The 14,742-nt window shown below is 35.1% G+C and overlaps 1 protein-coding gene across 2 annotated transcripts in view; it reads left to right on the top strand.

Moving 5' to 3' along the window:
• Positions 1–14,742, top strand: part of PRKG1 (protein kinase cGMP-dependent 1) — a 1,281,256-nt gene that overhangs the window by 162,180 nt on the left and 1,104,334 nt on the right. For both annotated transcript variants that reach the window (XM_081245892.1, XM_081245891.1), the window contains exon 2: positions 13,418–13,584. In XM_081245892.1, the coding sequence (XP_081102018.1) occupies positions 13,418–13,584 (167 nt within the window). The remainder of the gene's footprint in view (positions 1–13,417; positions 13,585–14,742) is intronic.

The raw sequence follows: 14,742 nt of genomic DNA on the forward strand, positions 1-14,742 counted from the left end.
AAACAATAGCAAAGATCAGTAAAAGTAAAAGCTGTTTCTTTGAGAAAATAAACAAAATTGATAAACCATTAGCCAGACTCATGAAGAAAAAGAAGGAGAGGACTCAAATTAATAAAATTAGAAATGAAAAAGCAGTTACAAAAGACACGGCACAAATGCAGAACATCCTAAGAGACTATGACAAGCAACTCTATGCCAATAAAATGGACAACCGGGAAGAAATGGACAAATTCTTAGAAAGGTGTAACCTTTCAAGACTGAACGAGGAAGAAATAGAAAATATGAACAGACCAATCACAAGTAATGAAATTGAAACTGTGATGTAAGATCTTCCAACAAACAAAAGTTCAGGACCAGATGGCTTCACAGGTGAATTCTATCAAACAATTAGAGAAGAGCAAACACCCAGACTTCTCAAACTCTTCCAAAAAATTACAGAGGAAGGAACACTCCCAAACTCATTCTATTAGGCCACCATCATCCTGAAACCAAACCCGGACAAAGGTACTACAAAAAAATAAAATTACAGAGCAGTATCGCTGATGAATATAGATGCAAAAATCCTCAACAAAATACTAGCAAACAGAATCCAACAACACATTAAAAGGATCATGCACCATGATCAAGTAGGAATTATCCCAGGGATGCAAGGATTCCTCTATATACACAAATCAATCAATGTGATACGCCATATTAACAAATTGAAGAATAAAAACCATATGATCATCTCAATAGATGCAGAAAAACCTTTTGACAATATTCAACACCGATTTATGACAAAAACTCTCCAGAAAGTGGGCATAGAGAGAACCTACCTCAACATAATAAAGGCCATATATGACAAACCCACAGCAAATATCATTCTCAGTGGTGAAAAACTGAAAGCCTTTTCTGTAAGATCAGGAATAAGACAAGGATGTCCACTCTCACCACTGTTAATCAACGTAGTTTTGGAAGTCCTAGCCACGGCAATTACAGAAGAAAAAGAAATAAAAGGAATACAAATTGGAAAACAAGAAGTAAAACTGTCACTGTTTGCAGATGGCATGATACTATATATAGAGAATCCTAAAGATGCCACCAGAAAACTACTAGAGCTAATCAATGAATTTGGTCAAGTTGCAGGATACAAAATTAATGCACAGAAATCTCTTGCATTCCCATACACTAATGATGAAAAATCTGAAAGAGAAATTAAGGAAACACTCCCATTTACCTCTGCAACAAAAATAATAAAATACCTAGGAATAAACCTACCTAGGGAGACAAAAGACCTGTATGCAGAAAACTATAAGACACTGATGAAATAAATTAAAGATTATACCAACAGATGGAGAGATATACCATGTTCTTGGATTGGAAGAATCAATATTGTGAAAATGAGTGTACTACCCAAAGCAATCTACCAATTCAGTGCAATCCTTATCAAGTGACCAGTGGCATTATTTATGGAACTAGAACAAAAAATCTTAAAATTTATATAGAGACACAAAAGACCCCGAATAGCCAAAGCAGTCTTGAGGGAAAAAAAAAACGAAGCTTGAGGAATCAGTCTCCCTGACTTCAGACTATACTGCAAAGCTACAGTAATCAAGACAATATGGCATTGGCACAAAAACAGAAACTTAGATCAATGGAACAAGAGAGAAAGCCCAGAGGTAAACCCATGCACCTATGGTCAACTAATCTATGACAAAGGAGGCAAGCATATACAATGGAGACAAGAACGTCTCTTCAGTAAATGGTGCTGGGAAAACTGGACAGCTACATGTAAAAGAATGAAATCAGAATAAAAATTTTAAAAAAAGAACAAAAAATAAAATAAAATTTGAATACTCCCTAACACCATAAACAAAAATAAACTCAAAATGGATTAGAGACCTAAATGTAAGACCGGACATTATAAAACTCTTAGAGGAAAACATAGGAAGAACACTGTTTGACATAAATTACAGCAAGATCTTTTTTGATCCACCTCCTAGAGTAATGGAAATAAAAACAAAAATAAACAAATGGGACCTAATGAAACTTAAAAGCTTTTGCACAGCAAAGGAAACCGTAAACAAGACAAAAAGACAACCCTCATAATGGGAGAAAATATTTGCAAACAAATCAATGGACAAAGGATTAATCTCCAAAATATATAAACAGCTCAATATTAAAAAAACAAACAACCCAATGCAAAAGTGGGCAGAAGATCTAAATAGACATTTCTCCAAAGAAGACATACAGATGGCCAAAAGCACATGAAAAGCTGCTCAATATCACTAATTATGAGAGAAATGCAAATCAAAGCTACAATGAGGCATCACCTCACACCAGTTAGAATAGGCATCATCAGAAAATCTACAAACAACAAATGCTGGAGTGGGTGTGGAGAAAAGGGAACCCTCTCGCACTGTTGGTGGGAATGTAAATTGATACAGCCATTATGGAGAACAGTATGGAGGTTCCTTATAAAACTAAAAATAGAATTACCATATGATCCAACAATACTACTGGGCATATACCCAAAGAAAACCATAATTCAAAAAGACACATGCACTCCAATGTTCATTGAAGCACTATTTACAATAGCCAGGTCATGGAAGCAACCTAAATGCCCGTCGACAGACGAATGGATAAAGAAGTGTGGTACATGCATACAATGGAATATTACTCAGCTATAAAGCGGAACGAAATTGGGTCATTTGTTGAGATGTGGATGGATCTAGAAACTGTCATACAGAGTGAAGTTAGTCAGAAAGAGAAAAACAAATATCATATATTAACGTTAGCATGTATGTGGAACCTAGAAAAATGGTACAGATGAACCGGTTTGCAGTGCAGAAGTTGAGATACAGATGTAGAAAATAAATGTATGGACACCAAGGGGGGAAAGTGGCGGTGGTGGTGGCGGTGGTGGTGTGATGAATTGGGCAATTGGGATTGACATGTATACACTGATGTGTATAACATTGATGACTAATAAGAACCTGCTGTATAAAAAAATTAATAAAATTCAAAAATGAAAAAATAATTACGTTATACAATTAGCCTGTGATCTACTTTTCACTTAACAATATACCATGGTCATTTTTACAAGTAATATTGATCCATTCTCATTCTTAACAGCAGTCCAAAAGTTCATAGTACAAATGTGCTATAAATTATTCAATCACTCCCGTATTTGTGAACATCCAGGTCGTTTCTAGTGATTATTCTATTGTCAATAATATTACAATAAACGTCTCTGTAGATATAATTTTAGAAACCAGTGCTTTACCTTTGTGGGATGTATTCCTCGAACTAGGATCATAGGATCAAAGTGCATGCTCATTAAAACTGCTAACAAACTAAATTTCCAACAGTAGGAGTTTGATTTGCGCACATCTCACACAAAGGAACATTCCTTACAAATAATGACAAATTTCTATTGGTTTTGAAAAGTGTTTGTTAGAAGCTATTTAGAGAAAAGCCATGTTATATAGTATTACCCTATTTTGTAAAAATATGTGCATAGAATAAAAGACTTTAACAACACTGAAGAAAAAATCACTTTGTGGATAATTATTGTTGTATTTTAAACCCATCAATCACTTTTGCTTGTAGTTATGTGCAGTGGTTAAATTTGAACCTAGAATTGTCATGTTGGAAATACAATAAATATTAACTATTTGCCACTGAAAGGGACAGATCATTAAAGGGCAGCATGGTACAAGATGATAGATAGTGGATTCAAGTTATAAAACCACATTTATTTATCTTCCTTCTTCCCTTCCTCCCTTTTATCCTACCCCCTCTGTCTTCTTCAATAAAAATTTTAGATAGCTAACTCATTAGATCATAATGTATAATCCATTATACTAATGTTTTGTTAAGTTTATAAATTGTATATTTTAGATATCTATTAAAAATATCAATACATATATAGAAAGCATTTGATGTTTAGATCCTTATATTCAGACTTCTCAAATATATATATTACAGATCATTAATTACATTAGTTACAAAATGGTAACTTTGCAGTTTTTCTTGGAATATTATATTTTTTATCCTATAAGCATAATGAGAGCTTCCTTTTTATTTTGAATTCAAATAGATATTCACCCAAAGTAATAGTAAATTTTTGTGTACTTTTTTCCCCTCCATGTGTATATCATGTCCACCTGGGGCAGGGTTTGTAGGAAGGAAAGGAGAGAGAGAGAGAAAGGTGTGTGCTCAAGATAGAGAGGAGAGAACAAACGTGTGAACACACTGGAATCAAAACAAGTTGAATTACATTGCTGAATTCAAGAGGTGTTTCTATGTGAAGGCATCTCTCTGTAAAAGCTACAAGACATGCTCAAACTTCTGTAATGTGAAGAATGAATTAGATCAGAAAGGGAAGCGCTCTGAATGAACCATCACAGAATTTTTAAAACCATAGAATTATTGTCAAATGGCCAGAGTTCCCTGCTGATACTGGTGCAGTGGATTTGTTGAGTCTTTGTCCAAGAGAGTTCAAACATTAAAATGGCTAAAGGTATGTGAAAGACAGAGAGACAGAGCCAAAGTGACAGAGAGACAAAGAGAAAAACAGGCATCAAGAGACACAGAGAAAATATGAAAGTGCGTGTAATGAAGGAAGGTTAGAACAGTGTTTATTTCATGCTCGTAGGCAGTAGACCTGAGTTCTGCTTTAATCTCTTACTTGAACTTGGCAGCATCTAGCCTGTTGTGTCTCTGTTTTCTTATCTGTCAAATAGGAATAATAGTAACCTCTGTTCTACCTACTGCATAGCAATAGTAGAATGGCAATGATAGAATGAAATGTTAGATGTGGAATTGTTTTGAAAGCATGAAATGCTCTCTGCAGATAAAAGGTCATACTATCCAAGCATAGCATTTTTACTTTTGCAGAATTAGAGATAAGTGAGAAGAATATTTGCTTTTAGATTTTATAATTGGGATAATTTATTCAAATTATGAATACAAATAAGTATTGTGTTCTTATAAGTCAAACGATTTTGTAGAGTGTGGCTCAGAAGTCAAATGGGTTGATCTTTTTTTTTTTTTTTTTTTTTTTTTTTTTTTTTTTTTTGCTGTACGCGGGCCTCTCACTGCTGTGGCCTCTCCCGTTGCGGAGCACAGGCTCCGGACACACAGGCTCCGCGGCCATGGCTCGCGGGCCCAGCCGCTCCGCGGCATGTGGGATCTTCCGGGATAGGGGCACGAACCCGTGTCCCCTGCATCGGCAGGCGGACTCTCAACCACTGCGCCACCAGGGAAGCCCAAATGGGTTGATCTTTAAATCTTGCATCTACCTGTCACGTACTGGCTGTGCAATATTGGGTAGACTATATAACTGCTCTGAGCCTCAGTTCCATGATGGCAAACTTATCAAGTCATTGTGAGACTTACATGAGGGGTGGCTTTTCATTGCAGAACGTGGTATAACCCCTTAATAAATATTAGTTGTAGTGGTATTAGTACTACTATTATGATGATGACTCATGTTGTCATTATTGGTTAATTTTTTCACTTTAGTTAAGAAGCCTTGAAACTTCAGAGCTTTCACAACTAGGGGCATGATTGTTTGGTTTTTAAATTTTAGTTATTTAAAAGATTTTTCAGTATATATGCCATCTCCCTTCAGGCAGACTCAAAGTATAATGTATTGAATGTATTCTAATGTATTAAATCCTAATGCAAACTAAGCTGTTTGAAGAAGAAATTGAACCTAGTTCATCAAAGTAGAAGATCTGCCTTCCTAAGACCTGTAGGTCACTGTAACAAGGCTAAATTTGGCTCTCATTTTCTGGAAGCATCACTAGAGGAAGTGATGAATGACCCAACTCACAATTTTCAGCCAAGAGAAAGTATACACATTTAGGGCTTGGGGGGTTGGTAGAGAAACATGTTATTTTCCTCATGCTGAATTCAGACAAATGTAAGGTAATTTTAAATGAAAGGTAATTTATCTCAGAGATTAAATCTGAAAAGCAACTGAATAAGAGAATTTTTTTAAATGATGTCTTTAATGATCAATTTTAAAATCAAGCCATTACAATAATTGAAATGACAGTGCATAACACATGCTGATGACGTGAGCTATTGGGTTTCAAAGGACTAAACAAAACATCATGGCTCCCAATCTATGCCCCGCAGGCAGGGTCACCCTGGGTGATGAGGAACTTAATGGATGTTCATAGTGTGACCGTGTTGACCTTATTGGGAACAAATTAATGCTAAGAGATTTCAATTGTTTGTGTGTTTTGAAAGATAAAAAAGAAATTGCTTTGAAATGTGGAATTGAAATTAGACATATAAATATATGCCAAATGTTTTCTTCTCCATCATCACTCTGTTTTTGTTTTGCAGTTTAGATCTCTAACTTCAAAAATAGAGTTAATTCATAATAGATACAGCCACATGGTTCTTACATTCTGGAATGTAATGTGTGTAGTCTTATTCTCCTGGAATTCTTATGGTCATTATTCTCATGGAAAGCTGTTTACAGTTCTTCGATGAAACTCCACAGTCCTTCTTCAGTGATATGAGAGAGCAGTTTATAGGACAGGAGTTTGATCAGGGCTCTTGTGGAGACTGCTCTATTTTGAGTTAGGCTCACTAGTGTGAAGTAACTGTTAAATGCCTCTCTGGAGCACTGAATGACTGCAGTAGTTGAATGGGAGACTTTAATATTGATTTTTTTGGAAGTTGATGAGCACCTACAAAGAGCAATATCTTCTTTTTCTTTCATTAGTACAAGTTTGCTTCATTTGTTAACTTCTAACTAGGGATTTCAAGAGCTACTTAGCATCATTCCATTCAATGAGAATAAGATAAGAGTATTAGTTAAAAAGAAGGCTTAAGTGATACATCAGCAAACAAATACTTTATGGGTTAGCCATCTTCTCCTTGACCCAAATCATTATTTATCTTTAGAGTTATAATATCTAAATTTCATTTAGATACTCATCTATTTTAGTACTACAGAAAAAAGTTAGAAGAGAAATGGCAACTGGAAATTATTTGCGACCCATGTAATAGACAAAAGATTAATATCATTGACCACCTAAGAACTATGTTGCTATCATATATTTTGTCCCAGTGATTCACATGTTTTATATCATATACTGATTATAGGTGTGAATGCTGCAAGTAGTCTTGATTTCTTCATGACTTTTTGTGATAAGATTGGGATAGCTATAGCAGAGTTTGTTGATGTAAAAATTTCGTCTGAAACCTGTTGAAAACTGATTTTCAGTTTTGAGGAAATATCTCAATTGGCCAATAACTTTGCAGGATTAAATTTTATCTTTAAAAAATGTGGGCTGGTTGATATTTCTTAGCTCTGTACCTACAGAGTTCACTCAGGAAAGCTGTTAGTCTAGAAATAGAACCTACTGTTTGGGCAGAATCTCAACAGTTGGGGCAGTGAGAGGACTACTCCATGAGTTTTTCTTATTTCTAGATGATTCATTGAATATTTCACAGTATGTAGATGGAGTTATCTTGCCACAGTGACTCCTGGAATTAGATGCTTTTAAGGGGCCTTGCAATTACTGTATCTGCATAAAAGAGCCATGAATTACCAATGGGGGTTTGGATTTCTGAGCTGCCAACTGAAGATACTATACTGTAGATTAAGGACCTTGAAAGTGCATTTACTGCTTCTCCTGACATTTGAGCCTAAGACTGACCTTTGAGAGCCAGAAAGACTTAGTGAGAGTTTTTTCAGTCAAAAAGTTGATTATAGAAATTTCGTAAACCATTTTTAAATTGTTTTAGCTGATTTTCATTCTTAGTAATAATTTTGACTGTTTTTTAAAGTGCCTAGCAGTCTTTGTTGAATGAAGGGATCAGATATTATTCTCACATTTCTGGCCATGGCTGTTTTGAGCATACTTACGATTGCTTGGTATGTGTTCAGGGGAAACTAATCTAAAGAGAGGCTGTGAAGGGAGAGTGAATTGCTATTAGGCCACTGGAGATAGCTGTAAATTGGAGATGAGACCGCGTTCTCTTCTAACATGCAAAAGTTGCATGGGAGTCGGTGATTTGAATTCAGGTAAATGTAAGAGTTGTGAGACAGTGGTTCTCGAGAGGTTCAGTTATAAGAACTCATTAATAAGATAATAAGTGATGATTTTAGTATCTGTTAAGTGATGAAATATGACAGAAGCCTCTATGAACTCAGTAACATTTTAAAGTAAATTTATATTATTTATTCCTTATGTCAGGTATATTACCTGTAAGTCATACCTCTTCTTATAATCAACCCTTCACTGTATTCTTAAGGCTTTAGAATGAAATAAAACTCTTTTACCAGAGCCTTCAAGACCATATGAGACCTGATTCCTGCTTCCCTTTGCAATGTCATTCTCCTTTCCCTTTCCAATTAGCTCACTCTGTGCCTCAGCCACACAGGTCTCCTTCCTGAACCAATTGGACAGATCAAGTTCCTTCCAACCTTTGTATGTGTTTTTTCTTTTACCCAGAATGCTCTTCTCCATGATCTTGGCTTGGTTGGATCCTATCATCATGCAGTCCTCAGCTCAGAGAAGCCTTCCTGACACTTTGGTCTGAAACAGCATTCCCCACTCTTTGAAATAACACTAGTGCTCCATAGATATTGCAAGCTACTACATGATAATCACGATGTAGAATAGCCTTCTATTAATGTCGAGAAAACTAATGAGGCTCTGTTTATTAATAGTGAATAATGTCATCTCTCTTGTTAGAGAAGTAGCTGTATATTTCCCTGTGCTCACCTCAGAATTGCCCATTTTATCTAAGATTGTGTAGAAAGACAATTAGTCTTTGAATCTATTCAGGAACTCTCTCTGCAATAAGTAAATGGGGAAGTGGGATCTCCAATTCATTTTCTAAAAATTGAGATTTTGGAAGACCTGTTGCTAATCCTGGCATAAAGTTATCTGGGGATATTATACCACTTAATAAAATTTTTAAGGAAGGAAAGAATCATCATGTTAGTTTTAGCATTTATAAATTAAGGCACACTAAATTCTTAGGGTGTTAGAAAAAGAATCTATATCTGATGTGTTGGAGCCAACGTACTGGCTCATATAAGAACTGCTTGTTAAATTTTCAAGAATTTTTTGCAAGCAGGTTGACTTTACATTAGTAGCTTGAAATTGGCTATAGTGGGAGTATTTATACCATGGAAATTGGCAAACACTACAAACCAGGGCTTTTTTTCTTTTTTTCCTGGAGAGTGCATTTAGCAGCACACCATTATATATAGCCAATATTTCAGAGACTGACAAGTGGATGATGACAAATCAATAGGGCCAACTCGAAATAACCAAGTTACTTTTATGGTTGTTTGCATTAAAATGTCACAAACTGGGGCATGGAAGAAATTGTTTTTGTTTTTTAAATAGATTATTTGTATGCAGAAGCAGACAGGAAGGATAAAAAATCAAGATCTTTATATTTGCTTCTTACGCCTTTCAGGTCAGCCTGCTGAATTCTTGCAAAATGTTCTTAAGCTATATACTCAGGGTTAGGGCAGATAGCCACCTTCTGGAACTTGTGCTAGCAGCTTTCCTCAGTTCTCATACTGATAACACAACTCAACTGATCGCATATGTAGCATCATGTCTTAGTTACAGTGAGTGTGTTAGACTGTTTCTTTAGGGAAAGGAAAAGATTCCAAGAAGAGTTAGGTGGAGGCTCTGATTGATTATGGTTTATAATGTTGGAGCAAGTGGACACTATTGAGAGTTGCCCTAAGATTTTGAGGCTTCAATGGGAAACAACTTAAAGGAAAATTACACGAAGAGTCAGGGCTTTAAATATTACTCACTGACAAGAACATCTTTGAGTTACACTGTTCTGTGAAGGCAGAGAGGGATTATTTGGAATGTTTCAGAGGCAAATGTCATTGGACAATAACTCTGTGAAGGGATATATGATAAGAATTAGGTCCTATATTTCTCAGTTTGTTTTAAAGTAACACAACGCCATGTTTGAAAGCCTCCAGTTTGTTTCTTCAGGGACTTGAGATTGAATGTCCTCCATTTAAAATGAAATTGGAGAAGTAAGAGCTTCCTGAAATTCCCCCCTCCCCTCCAGTTTGTGATAAGCACTTGGAAAAGTTGGAAAATTCTAAGGGATTGTGTAAGATTGTGTTATGTCATCTTTTCTGATGTCTTTATAAAACAGGTTAGCTGTACCGTTATGAGAAGAGAGAAAGTGGCTTTCTTCAATTATCTTTGGATGTAGCTAATTATCTTCGTGGAAGAGGGCTTTATTTTTAATGTTGCAGCATTTCTAGGACTTAGATTTTAATGGAACACGATTATTATTTCCCAAAGGATAAGATGTCATCTGTAGCTAAACAAGTTGGTATTCTGGGATTGATAATATCTAGTTTTTATTATATTAAAAAAGTATGAACCAATTGATGGCCTTACTCTCTGATTCAATGAAAATAAAGGAATGTGTAGTAAAGAGAATATTATGCAATGTGATTAAAATTAATTTCTTAAAGATCAAATAAGTCCTGTTATTTGGAAAAGTAGATCATTAGTAGAACAGTAGATCTCAGGAGTCACTATGAAGTTGCTACTGGTATTCTCGAGATCAGGAATGGTGAAGATAATTAAGAAAGGAGATTTTATGAAAATCATAGATGCATAGATGCATCTTGCATTGAATACTCAAGGGAGACAACTCTTTGCCTCAGGAAAAATAAAGTTTTAGCAAGCCAGAAGTTAAAAAAAAATTAAAAGAAACATACAGTTAAATAGTCCTATCAAACTGAAGTAAAAGTCTCACAAACAGGACTTTTTAAGTAGAATCTATTCTGAAGACTCTGAAGTTCTTAACCACTGGCCATTCATCACCATCTGTTTATCAGGTGAAAATTCCTGCCATTAGTTTTTAGACACAAGCCATGTGAAAGAGAATCTATTGAAAAGAGTAGTATTAAATATGCCAATAACAGTTAACCAATATTAAGTATCTAAGTCATTATTTAAATGAGAAATAGATTATTATTTTTATTTTTCCTCATAGCAGAGTTACTTTTCATAAACTGCCTTTGAAATTAAAGAGTTTTTTCCATATAAAAAAGCATGCCCATTCTAGAAAATTTTATAGAGAAAAGTAGAAAGAAAAAATATAATTCTGTCACCAAAGGCAACCAATGCCAGAATTTTATTTCCTTCTGATACTGTTTCAAGTCATGACTGTATACTCTATTACTACTCTTCCTATTACTGCAACTGCAATTACTACCACCACCTTTTCACCCACCATTTACTCAAAGTAACATTATATTTTTACCAGTCTTCACATACTTTTTCCAGTTTTATTGAGAAATAATTGATATTCATCACCATATAAATTTGAAGTGTTCAACATGATGGTTTGATTTACCTATATTGGGAAGTGATTATCACAGTAAGTTTAGTTAACATCCATCATCTCATATAGATAAAAATAAAAAGAAAATTCAAATAATTATCCTTGTGATGAAAATTCTTAGGATCTACCCTCTTAACAACTTTCCTTTGTATCATAGAGTAATGTTAACTGTAGTCATTATTTTGTACATTATGTCACTAGTACTTATTTATCTTATAACTGGAAGTTTGTACCTTTTGACCACCTTCCTCAGATTCCCCCTCCCTGCCACACTGCCTCTGGTAACCACAAGTCTGATCTCTTTTTTTTTAATGAGTTTTTTTTTTTAAATTAGATTCCACATAGAGTGAGATCATACAGTATTTGTCTTTCTCTCTCTGATTTATTTCACTTAGCATAATGCCTTCAAGATTCATCTGTGTAGTTACAAATGGTAGGATTTTCTCATTTTTTATGGCTGAATAATATTCCATTGTGTATCTATATCTATATCTATATCTATATCTAGATAGATAGATAGATATACTTGCCACAACTACTTTATCCATTCATCCATCAGTGGATGCTTAGATTGTTTTCATGTCTTGGCTATTGCAAATAATTCTGCTATGAGCATGGTAATGCAGATATTTTTTTCCAAGTTAGTGGAAATTCAGAAAAGTAAAACAACCTGCTCAAGGTTTTAACACATGACAGGACTAGGATTGAGACCCAGATATATCTAATTTGAAAGCCTATTTTCTTTACATTTCACACACACATACTTTTGTGTTCTAAAAACAATTCTGTTTCATGCTTTTTCACTTAAAAATAGTATAAGATTTTTTCCATGCTGTTAACACTCTTCATAAACAATTTAATTGCATCATAACAGTCCATTCTAGGTATATTTTTCATGTTGATAAATTTTATATTGTTTTAATTTTTCATGTATACCTTTTTACTACTTAAAACCAAATCATTACAAAACATAATGTGAGAAGGCTAGATCAGTTAGACTGAGGTCTAGAACAGAAAACAGGAAGAATTGAGGAATGCTAATGCCGTAGTCAGTATTCACTACTGCAGGTCACTTCCCTGAAAGCCACTCGTTAAGCAAATGTGGACAAGGATCAGCTTGTAGTCAGATGCTTTTCAAATTAAGACTTTTAACATAAAATTCCAAATGTGTTGCTCTGTGTTGCTAAGGACTTTGCTTTTGTCTTATCCAGTTTCCGACTTTTCTGACAGTACTCTGATTGTACAACTCCTGACAAAATATTTCTCGGTTTCTCTTTACTTTGAGTTTTGTGTCCTTAGGAATTTATTTGGAACTTCTTATCCCAGAGAATCAAATGATCACCATATTTCTAGTTCTGCAAAACTTCCCTGTTAACCACTGAATCCCAGTTATAGAATTTGTAAATATTTTTCCTGCCGACTACCTGTTTAATCCCATGTGTAAACCATATTGTGTTTAAAACATCTTTTTCAATACAGTTTTATCTGCCTAGTTACCTCAATTTAAGAAGAAATAAATATTCTCTAAAGAAGCATGAGGTATGGATAAAGAACTGTCACATTTATAGCAATTTTTCCAAACAGCTAATTAAGTATCCAATTCTTTACTATTTTCTTAAATCCAGGATATTTCTTGAGCACCTGTACTGTAACTGGCATTGTAGTAGACACTGGGCATATAGTAGAGAAAAAGCTAAAAATGATCCCTGCCCTCACAGAGCATAAAGTCTAGTGGAAGAGGCACACAAAAAAGTAAGTAAACAAATTGTGTATAATAATAAGTAAAACAAATAAGTAAAACAAAATGGAATTGTATGGTTTTGCTTGTTTGTCGATCCCATATTCATTAAATGATATTTTACTTAAAGGAAAATTTCTTAATGTCTTTCCTGCTGCCATGGAATTACTTTGTTCTCAGGTTTGTCAGGAAATTATTGGCTTCCTAACAAGAAAATGCCTTTGTAGTGTGCCTGAATGCTGTCTGGCTCTGCTCAACTCCACCAACTGTGAAAGCACTTGTCAGCTCTGCCAGTAAATCTTCCCTCTCTTACCATAGGTCCAAGGATCTGATAAAGGAAGCCATCCTTGACAATGACTTTATGAAGAACTTGGAGCTGTCGCAGATCCAAGAGATTGTAGACTGTATGTACCCAGTGGAGTACGGCAAAGATAGTTGCATCATCAAAGAAGGAGATGTGGGGTCGCTGGTGTATGTCATGGAAGGTATGGTTTGTAACTATGTTCCTCTGACATTCAAATATTCTCTTTTCATCTTATCAGCCTGCACACAGATGGCAATGCATTGCTCGATACAATTCCCCTTTTCCTTTTTGTTGTTGTTGAGAAATAGTTTGAAAAGAGGTAGAACACTGCTTAGTGGTTGATTAATCATTTGAAGTGTTTGTGTTTGGAATTATTAATATGAGAATCTAGTATTTTTTCAGACATGGGGAAAGGATGATAACGTGAAAGAAAGAATTGCTATTTATTGCACTGAATAAAACCACACACTGTCAGATCATTGAGCAAACTCACAAAGCTTCAATGAAAGCTTAAGTCTCTTGGAAGTATTTTTGGTCAGATAATCAAAGTGTCTTCAGCTCTACTTTTACCTCCCAGTATATGACTAGGTTTCCTGCTATGATGCTTCTATAAAAAGAGAATGTTTTCAGTGTTTCATATGTGTCTGATAGAGGCAGATCATAAAGGTTGGATGGTATATTAGCCACCTGATTAATAAGAGCAATAGCTTGCTTCATAAATCTTGCACAAACTAAGATAGAAACTGCTTTGAAAAAAACCCGAGGCATGCATTGTATAAATATGTTTTGCGCTTACGTAAATTTTCATAATGTGTATTTCTAACTTGAAATTTATAATGGCATGTTTTCCTTTTGGAGGAAGAAAGAAGCCAGGAAGAAATCATGACTGAATTAGCTGAGAAGAAAGTGAGTTCAGAAATGTCTGTAATAGAAGACGGTTGGCATAGAAAAATCACAGTCGATTTATTTGATGGCAGTTAGTGTTTTACCCAGAACATTCATGGCAGTGTCCTATAACTGTCAAGTTTCTAGGTCATTCAGACAGGGGTGTATTTGGGCAAGTCAATCAACTTAACTGAGTTTCACCCAGCTTATAAAAAAGAAGATACTATTTCTTTCTGCCAGTGGTTTTCAACTGGTGATGATTCTGTCCCCCAGGGACATCTGGCAATGTCTGGAGACGTCTGATTGTTACAATGTGAGTGAGTGTGGAGGTGGGGGGAGGCTCCTGGCATCTATTAGGTAAAGACCAGGGGTGCTACTCAACAGGGCAACGACCCACATCAAAGAATTACCTGTCCTTAGCGCCTATGCTGAAAAACTTGCTTTCTAACTTCTT

This window comes from Mesoplodon bidens (genome assembly GCF_964165515.1).
Source record: "Mesoplodon bidens genome assembly, chromosome: 1".
NCBI lineage: Eukaryota > Metazoa > Chordata > Mammalia > Artiodactyla > Ziphiidae > Mesoplodon > Mesoplodon bidens.